General features: G+C 39.3%; 2 protein-coding genes across 9 annotated transcripts in view; both read left to right on the forward strand.

Moving 5' to 3' along the window:
• LOC110069638 (uncharacterized) overlaps positions 1–680 on the forward strand; it is a 42730-nt gene extending 42050 nt beyond the window's left edge. For 6 of the 8 annotated variants that reach the window (XM_089284391.1, XM_089284390.1, XM_089284389.1 and 3 more), the window contains one exon: positions 194–680. In XM_089284391.1, coding sequence (XP_089140517.1) covers positions 194–480 — 287 coding nt within the window. In that variant the 3' untranslated portion in view covers positions 481–680. The remainder of the gene's footprint in view (positions 1–193) is intronic. The other 2 variants (XM_089284395.1, XM_089284396.1) reach the window with 1 other exon arrangement.
• Positions 681–1461: 781 nt separating this feature from the next.
• Positions 1462–9430, forward strand: part of LOC110069651 (2-hydroxyacyl-CoA lyase 1-like) — a 9526-nt gene continuing 1557 nt past the window's right edge. Inside the window, exons 1-16 of the mRNA XM_089284408.1 lie at positions 1462–1679; positions 2768–2808; positions 3243–3323; positions 3475–3547; positions 4163–4240; positions 4441–4535; positions 5006–5118; positions 5256–5391; positions 5839–5944; positions 6204–6287; positions 6704–6817; positions 7164–7217; positions 7319–7419; positions 8210–8380; positions 8842–8943; positions 9373–9430. The exon at positions 9373–9430 is cut by the window's right edge and continues 138 nt beyond it. Coding sequence (XP_089140534.1) covers positions 1497–1679; positions 2768–2808; positions 3243–3323; positions 3475–3547; positions 4163–4240; positions 4441–4535; positions 5006–5118; positions 5256–5391; positions 5839–5944; positions 6204–6287; positions 6704–6817; positions 7164–7217; positions 7319–7419; positions 8210–8380; positions 8842–8943; positions 9373–9430 — 1590 coding nt within the window. The 5' untranslated portion in view covers positions 1462–1496. The remainder of the gene's footprint in view (positions 1680–2767; positions 2809–3242; positions 3324–3474; positions 3548–4162; positions 4241–4440; positions 4536–5005; positions 5119–5255; positions 5392–5838; positions 5945–6203; positions 6288–6703; positions 6818–7163; positions 7218–7318; positions 7420–8209; positions 8381–8841; positions 8944–9372) is intronic.

A 9430-nucleotide genomic window follows, 5' to 3' on the forward strand; every position in this document is an offset into this window, starting at 1 on the left:
TTTGTTTCCTCACCCCACCCCCCTCCTAATTCATCAATACTGGGGTAAGTACTTCAGTTCGTTGTCTTGTTTTTGCTGATACTCCTCGTCCTTAGCGCTTCTGGACGTAATAAACCACGCGATACAACGCAAAAAAACCCGCTTCAATTACTAAATATTGACACCACGTTTGTCATCTTTTTTTCTGTTTTAGGAGTCAACCATATTCTGGAAGTATATGACTTGCCCAAGGGAATGCAAAATTGTGAAACCGATGAATTATTTGAAGATCTGATCAAGGCTGGTGCCCGGATCAAATGGTTGAACAGTTCTGCGAGTGCCTCAAGAGAAAATCCGGTCCTCGCAATATTTTCTTCTGCGGTCGCAGCCGACCATGCTCTGAATTCAATGCAAAGCTCAAAGTTTAAACTTCGCCTTCATCAAAACACGAGCGCTTTTGCTCATGCGGACTCGAACGCTTCTATATCGTCCTCGTCATAGACGTTTTTACGTTCCGCTTTACCTGAAGACGTTATTTTTATTTTGTATTTGATTTTTTATATGAATTACGCGGCGGAAACTACGAGAATAAGTATCTTGTCATAATGTGCTTCAGCTGTGTTCAAATGTTGTTCTAGTTGTAAGAAATGGTATAAAATTAAAATCAAGTAATTAGAAAAATAAACCATCTAAACCAGTTATCTTTTCTGTTCAAATCTCAAGTAAGCTTTTGGGTAACTAGCTCGCGTGACTAAAGTGATTTGTTTTGCGTCACCCCAACACTTTCCTCGTTTATCATCACGCAACCCCGAATTTAGCTCATGCACCTCTGTTGGTTAACATATTTCACAGCGTCACGAGTATCCCTTCCATTGTGGCTAATATTTTGGACAAAGCAGCAACTTGTATGAAGAGTAGAGTCGTTTTCATACTTTCATTTGATAACTAAATTAATCGATTTCTAACCCCTACCCCACCCACAAAAAAAAGTTTTTGGATTTAGTCTGCTGCCTTAGCTTACGTTGAGGAAAAGAAAATCCCATGTGTTTCTTAAGTTAAAGGTATAGTTAAAAGTATAGGACAACGAGAAATCTTGAAGGCTTGCTGTTTACTCAAGCTGGGCTCTTGGCATTCATTCATTTTCGCAGCTATACACCTTGCCATTACGTCTAAAGCATATAACACAAGTTCGGTTAAACAGTTGATGCATGAGGAGCTCTAACAATACAACTCCACCTTGGAGACCCGGCGTTTACGTGGGATCAGGCGTTTGTAATTTTTTCTGGTTAATGACTGCGCTCGAAGGGAGGAATGAGATCAGGTCCGAGCGGGAACCGACCTAAGAGTCGACTGAACGCAAGTGGGTCGTCACGCAACGCATCAGTAGTATTGCGTGATGAGCCAAATAACGGCGCGGCTGCGAACTCAAGACAGCGGCGTCATGGCGGAAAGGAGATCTGGGAATGAGAATTAAGGAATATGACTGTTACACCACGTACAATTTAACTCGAGACAAGATGGCGGAACAAGAGGACGAGGTTGACGAGGAGTTTCTCAATGGTGCCTCACTGCTTGCGTCTGCCTTGAAGTCTCAAGGTGTGGAATACATGTTCGGAGTTGTGGGCATTCCAGTTATCGAGATCGCGGGGGCTGCACAGGCAGAAGGCATCAAATACATCGGTATGAGAAACGAGCAAGCGGTAAGGAAACGAACCCGGCCTCTAAGTTCAGTGCCCTATGGGTCATTCCATTCTTTTTAATATCTTGTTAAATAGCTACAGTCAAATCTCTCCTTACAGACACCTCCATGATATGGACACGCCCAACAGAAACCAGGATTCCTGTAATCTCTTCCTCTGTAATAATTATTTTTTATTGCCACCGAACTATAATTGTAATCCAGTATCTCAGTGCCGCTTTGGTGTCCGTATTAGAGAGGTTCGACTCTACATAGTAACCACGTTTTACAAAAAATTTAAATTTTACGTCCTTTATTAGATGTCTCCTGTACAACTGTTTTGTGAAGGTGTGTACTTTCCACCCGTTACTTAGGATCAATTCTGTGTTAGGAGGAGGGATATTAGTTGGGCCAGGGTGTATTCTGCAAGACTTCCACCACCATGTTGTGTTCTTGGGCCAGACACTTTACTCTCACAGTGCCTCTCTCGACCCAGGTGTATAAATGGGTACCAGTGACCTATAAATGCTAGGGGTAACCCTGCAATGGACTAGCATCCCATCGGGGAGAATAAATACTCCTAGTCACTTCATGCTACAGAAACTGGGACAAGCTCAAGCCTGATGGGTCCCTTGGCTGGTATGCAGTCTTTACCTTACCTTACCAGCAAATATAAATGTATACGCTGTTATATGCCAAAAAGTCCAATTGCACAGGCTGTGCTGAAGATTTTGGGCTTAACCTTCTCTGAATGCATCCTGGTGGTTGGGTGGGTGGGAAAATAGAACTGAACACTCCTTTTCGGCATTTAGTCTCTTACTTGGGTAAATAACGTTGGATTTCTTTCAGAATGCTAGCCCCTTTGTGTCAACTTCTATGCGTCACATAACAATAATTGACATTTGTCTTATATATTCTGACAAATAGGCTGCAAAATAGGCAGTCAGGTGGTATTCAGCAGCCAAGGGATGGGCCATTAGTAATAATACTGTAGTTATAGAGGCATGGGCTAAAACAAGGGACTTCCTGTAGAAAAGTAGACTGCGCATGCTATGTACATACCTGATAAATTAATTTTACAAGGCTGTTATCTCCCTGTCTTGTCTACAGGCTTGCTATGCAGCATCAGCTATTGGATATCTAACTGGGAGGTGAGATATTTTGTAGACTTAGTACTTTATTAATACTCTCTGGCAGTCTTGGACTGAGTTAATCAATGGGTCCAGTGTGTTCTCTTAGTAGAACTGTTTGTGTTTCAGTCCCTTTTCTTTTTTTAATTTCTTTTCTTTTCTCACAGCACCAGTTGCTGGCTTGTGATAGCTGCTTCATAACATGAGCAATAAAAGTAATGCTTTATTTATTGCTCGTGAGTTTTAAGTATTTATTATTTGCTTATTAGTCATCACATTTATTAATCTCCAAGTGGCCAGCCTTTCATCAACAACTTTCTTATTTGTTGCTCTGTTATATATTTCTATTTTTACCCTGATAATTAATTGTATTGATTTGTAAATCATTTTAATACTTATTACATCTCCTTTGAACAGTGTACAATGTAAAATGAACTTTTTGATTTTTGTTGCAGACCTGGTGTTTGCCTTGTGGTTTCTGGACCAGGATTAATACATGCCCTGGGTGGAATGGCAAATGCCATGAGTAACTGCGGGTTAGTGTGCAAAATATTATTCAGACTGTGCACTTTATATGGGACCTTGTACAAACTTGTCAGGAGACTGACAAGTTTGTCACTCGTGCCTAAGCCATGAGAGTTGGCAGGTAGATAATGGCGATTTATATTGTTGGTGTTTTGTCTTCAGGCCAGTTTTAGTGATTGGTGGTTCAAGTGATGTTGATCAAGAAAGCATGGGTGCTTTTCAGGAATTTCCACAGGTACAGAAGTATATTTAAATAAATATGATAATTATAATTATAGCTTGACTGTCATACGTGTAGGGAACATATATCTGGGTTAGATTTTCTGGAACATTTAATTCATGCTTAAGCGGTAATCCATGGATCAGTTTAGATGCATGCAGGAGGTTTCAAGAGCACAGAAGAAGTGCAAAAGTTGCTTGAGGCAGAGCCAGCATCAACTCTTTAGCTTCTTGAGTCCTCTCCAAATGTGGCATATCTTAATGTAACTGCATCACAACTTGATGATGACTATGGGGCCATTGCTATCTCTGGTTTCTATAGTGTGAGGCTACTAGGAATATTTCTACTCCCCTTCTGCATGAGATTCTAGATCATCACAGTGATTACATCCTAGCATTAAATTTGTCGGTACCCATTATCAATACACCTGGGACAAGAGAGGCTTTGCAAGAGTAAAGTGTCTTGCCTAAGAACACAGCACAACAACCCTTGCCTTTGGTTGAGTCTTAACCAGTTGATTCAGAGTCCACCATACTAATCATTAGGCCATCACAGTCCTCCCTCAAAAGTATCTACAAATATCTAATATCTACAACATAATTGTTATAAATTTGCTGCAAATTGTTCCAGGTTGAAGCAGCAAGACCTTATGCCAAGTATTCTGCAAGACCAAGCTGTGCAGGCGAGATACCATTCTTTGTTGAAAAGGTGAACGGTCATTGTGAATTGGAGCAGTAAATTATGAAAAATTAATTTGTTACCTTTCTTGTTTTATTCAGCGAATTGCATAGTACACATTAGAATGTTGCATTTTCTGAAAAGAAAAGTCCTTAATGAGGAGTCACTCTTGGGAACAATCAAATTAAACCTGATAATAGATTTCTACCTAATTTTCACTAGTTTCCTAGGCTGTGCGAACAACTATATACGGTAGACCAGGAGCTAGTTATCTGGACCTGCCAGGAAATATGATCACAGAGAAAGTGGCAGCCTGTAAGGCAAGGTGACTTATAAACTGTTAGAGTATAAAATGTGCACCAATTTTCTAACTTGTTAATTCTCAAGAGTGATCAACATCTAGTTTTTCCTTACAATATCAATTTGGTATCTGGCAGTAAGCTCATGAGAATATTACAGAAAATCATCAACTTGAGGATATCATCAAATTTCCAGAACTAGTGTCAAGTCAGGGATGTAACTACAGTGGAACCCCATTAATCCGGTCACCAACAGGCCACGAAAATATGGCCATATTAACAGGGTGGTTGTATTGAAGAGGTTCTTTGAAATTCAATAAGGAAATGACTGAGTGAGACTGAGCTTTTGTTTGGGCCAGAATAAAGTGGCTATAATAATTAGATAGCCATATTGACTGGGTGGCAGTAAAGCAGGTTCCACTGTATGAAAATTAGTGAGGGAAGTTTAATAGATACTTTCAGGTTTGAGTGACAGGGTATACTATTTTCTTCAAAGGTCAATTCGTCGTTCTCCAGCTCCTCCAAAGTGTCTTGCAGATCCATCTGCAGTGGAAAAAGCAATCAAGGTTCTTAGTGAAGCAAAGAAGCCTCTTGCAATAATTGGCAAAGGTAAATACACAAAAGATACAATGTAATTTCTGTTTAGAGGCATGGCAGCAGCTCATAAGTTAGATTTTACTGTGGTAGGGTCTTGACTGTGTTTCATGTTTTATTTTTTATACAGTTGATTTCATTTCTTTATACAGGTGCAGCTTATGCACATGCTGAGAAGCCTCTTCAGGAGTTTGTTCAGAGATGCAAGTTACCATTTCTCCCCACACCCATGGGGAAGGGAGTGATTTCTGATGAACATCCCCTGTGTGTTGCAGCAGCCAGATCAAAGTACATTTTATTAGTTCCTAGTGTCATACAAGCACAATGCGTGCACAACCACATACACTGTATCAAGGGGCTCTCTTCTTCCCAACCCTCCAACCCCCTCAAGTGAGAGAGGATTAGAACCCTCCTCCCTACCCTGTTAGAGACCCTAGGAACAAGGTTGAATGTACACATGCAAAGGTTACAGGTGTATACAGGCCATTGCATCCTTTGTGGTCTCTCCACAAATTGTGTCTTTCATGCTTCCATGTAGCTTCTCCCGAAATTTCCATACAGCTGTTAATGTTGCCCACAGTCACCTGTACAGGATTGATATGATACAATACAACAACAGTGTAACCAAGCTCATATACATGTAAGGAGTGATATATTATTGAGCAATTGCTTAAGATTGTTGTTCATGAATTGTTTTGTTTGTTTGTTTTTGTTTGTTTTTTTCTTCTTTGTCAGAGCCTTGTCTCAAGCTGATGTGATATTTCTGTTTGGAGCAAGATTAAACTGGATTCTGCATTTTGGGAAACCTCCGAGGTTCAAAGCTGATGTTAAAATAATCCAGGTATTGGACATTTAGATTGTTCAAAGAAGACAGTTTTTCTAGTTAATTGATAAAGTGTTATCTCTCCTCTAGACTGAGATTAATTTCTGCATGACATATCAAATATTATATTCTCGATAGTACATTATAATTATTAAGTTAGCTTTAATATAAATTTAAGAGAAGTTCAAGTTTAGTGTATAAACATGTAAAAACAGTTGAAGTCTGGTAATTGTAAATTAATATCTAAATTACTAGTGAATTTTTTTGTTACCCATAGATTGATCTTCATGCAGAGGAAATGGAAAACAATGTTTCTGCAGAGGTTGCACTTTTAGGAGATTTGAAGAGTGTAGCAGAACAGGTACATTGTCACTGCCTTGTGCCTCTCTCTACCCAGGTGTATAAATGGCTACCAGTGAATTTAATGCTGGGGGTAACCCTGCAATGGACTAGCATCCCATCAAGGGGGGAGTAGCAAAATTCCTAGTCACTTCATGCTATAGGAACCGAGATAAGCTCCGGCCTGATGAGCCACTTGGCTCATATGCAGACTTTTAATTACCTACCTTTCTTTTACATATTTGATCCAAGTGTGTTCACTTAATAGTTAATTCCCATCACTAATGTTATCAAAGGGACATTAATTATGCGGTGAAATATCTTCAAAATGAAATTATGTTTTTTCAAATATTGATTAAATGTGTCAAATATCTTCTTTTTTATTGGCCCTAACTGTAATAATCGACAAGTGACAGCACTAGTGTCATTTATTTTTAGCTTGTAGGAGCAGTTATAAAGACCTTTGGAGAAAGACCAACAAATCTTTGTGGTTCACCATCGTGGGGTCGAGAACTGAAGGACAAATCAGAACTTAACAAGAAAAAGAATGAGGTATAATATCTACGGTATCAGTGAGGGAAGGATTAACTCCAAATTACATGTCCAAATAAATCAGCTCTTCAGAATGACTGCTCTATATGTTTTGTAAAAACGAAATAAAATAATTCAGTTCCTTTTCAATAATAAGATTATAGTGTGATCTTATTGAAAAACATTTTATTCATTTTTACCTGTGCGAAAAATTGTAAATGGAGAGGAGAAAGTACATACAAATGACTCATAAAATACTACTGTACCAGATAAAAAAGGTAATAATTACTAGATATTATTTCTAGTAGATAGCTAGCTTATTCTTGGTGGTGATTGTAAAATTATCATTTTTCTTTCATTTTGTTAGGAACTTGCTAAGGAGACAACAGTTCCAATGAATTACTACCAAGTTTATGGACAGGTTGGGGTGTGAGAAAAACATTTTTCGCTTATTTTGTTTCACTCAATCAGTGCAAAATTACTCTTATCAAATGCTTAATGTTAGGTTTTCTTTTATTTCAGCTTATAAAGCATTTGCCTCATGATTGTATCATAGTTAATGAAGGAGCAAACACGATGGACATTGGTCGAACTATGATCTCAAATCACCTCCCTAGGAACAGGTATTAATAATACTAAATGAAAACAGAGCAAGCAATCCATTGTTAAGTCACTAGTGAACACAGAAACAAGATTGCTACTGTTGTGAAGCATCTACTTTTTGTTATCTTCAGTTGGCAAAGCTGGCACTGTATAAGAAGACAGCACTAGTACCCAGCCATATGTAAACTCAAACCTCTCACATCAAAATCAAATGGACTAAAGCACTACACGACTGTGTACCTTTAACATTCATTACCTTACATATTATGTTGGTGGGCAACCATGTGACTGTCCCTCAATCACTTGGCCATTAACGTAATAGGTGTAATTCAGTGTAATTCCAAACAAACCTGTCAAAAGGATTTGCTAACTTCTCAGCCGTCTACTTTAATCCACTCACAGATCCAGTAGCTTCATTTTCAGATGGCCTGAGGCTGCTTAGGAAGGAGTGAGTCGTCAGAGAATAAGCAAACTCAGTCCATCTGGGAATCTGGATATAGAGCCAGCTACCTATCAACAGTGCTTTTAGGAAAAAGAATCAAACGCATTTCGCCCAGTTGTCAAGTAATCCCTGCAGAAAACTCATTTTGCTAGTCAGGGTTAGGTTATGTCTGGTGGGTGCCCTTGCATTTCCCTGCTAGCATGGTTTTCACTGGACAACAGATTTGTAAAGTAACAGCTTATCTGTTGGCTGCCCCTTAATAAGATTAAGAAACTTTTTACAACTTCTAAACCAATCAAATTGTGCAGAGGATCATTATGTGTATACATGTGTAATAATACAAAGTGTTCTCTTATTATTTGTCCCAGGCTAGATGCAGGCACATTTGGCACAATGGGAGTGGGAACTGGTTTTGCCATCGCTGCTGCCCTGTTAGCTGAAAGTCAAGCTGATAGATCCAATCCCCCCAGGAGGGTGGTGTGCGTACAAGGTGACAGTGCTTTTGGGTTTTCAGGAATGGAGCTTGAAACTGCATGCAGGTAGGGTGCATCTGAAAAGATTGGCCACATGATGGCTACACTGATTTAAACCTAATCTCTCCTGGTGATGTTGATACATATTTAAGGAGACAGGTCATGAGAATAAAGAAAATCATCAATGGGGAGATTGTCTTGATGCACCACCGAATTCTCACAACTACTTTTAAAAGAAACATATGCCAACGTGCAAGGAGAATTGATATTTTGAGCTTTGAAGTGACAGTGCTAAACAGCCGGAATGACTAATCTCTGATTTTGTGGTAGATTAAAACAGTTTTCAAATGTCAATAAAGTTTTGAGTACCCATATTATGCTCTATGCAGTTTCACATGTGCCAAATTTTTCTTTACAAATACAACCTGAACTGAGTTGTGCTACTAGACTACTACACTTAAAGAGGTACTCTAAAAGATTGAAGCCACCTAGTAAATAAATAAAGAACACGTTTTTATTCTTCTCAGGTACAATCTGCCAATTGTTTTCATGATCGTCAACAACAATGGTATATACAATGGTGTAGACGAGGAGAGCTGGAGCGAGCTTGGGGTGGACCCTGCAAGAGGGTAAGATCACGTGATATCTCCTTTGGATCTGTTAGCCGAACAACTGCAATGCGTTGCCCCCAATGGCAAGTGTTGCGCCTGGCATACATTTCTTTGTGAAAAAAATTATCAACTATGAGGTCCCATCTCTACTTGTGGACTGTCGCTTTGTAGTGATACTAGAGGCTGTGTGTTTCCATGATATCGAGACCTCAGTATAACGGCTGGGAGGTCAATCTCCCTGGCAAATTCAATCATGCCAGGCAGTTCAGAGGCTAGAAACCAGACTAAAGGACAGTCTCTCTCTCTTTGATTGATTGACAAAATAAGAAAAGCGTGACATCGGTAAAAAGGTCATTATTCCTAATCCATACATAAATTTTGATATCTCTCTCTTACGGCGAAAATCGGAGAAGATAACCCTTGTTTGTTTTCTCTCTTTCTCTTTAGGGCTCCACCCACAGCTCTTCTACCAAAAGCTCGTTATGAGCGAATCATCGGAGCGTTT

This window comes from Orbicella faveolata, unplaced genomic scaffold, assembly GCF_042242905.1.
Source record: "Orbicella faveolata isolate gen_17 unplaced genomic scaffold, um_ofav_v1 contig_13, whole genome shotgun sequence".
Classification (NCBI taxonomy): domain Eukaryota; kingdom Metazoa; phylum Cnidaria; class Anthozoa; order Scleractinia; family Merulinidae; genus Orbicella; species Orbicella faveolata.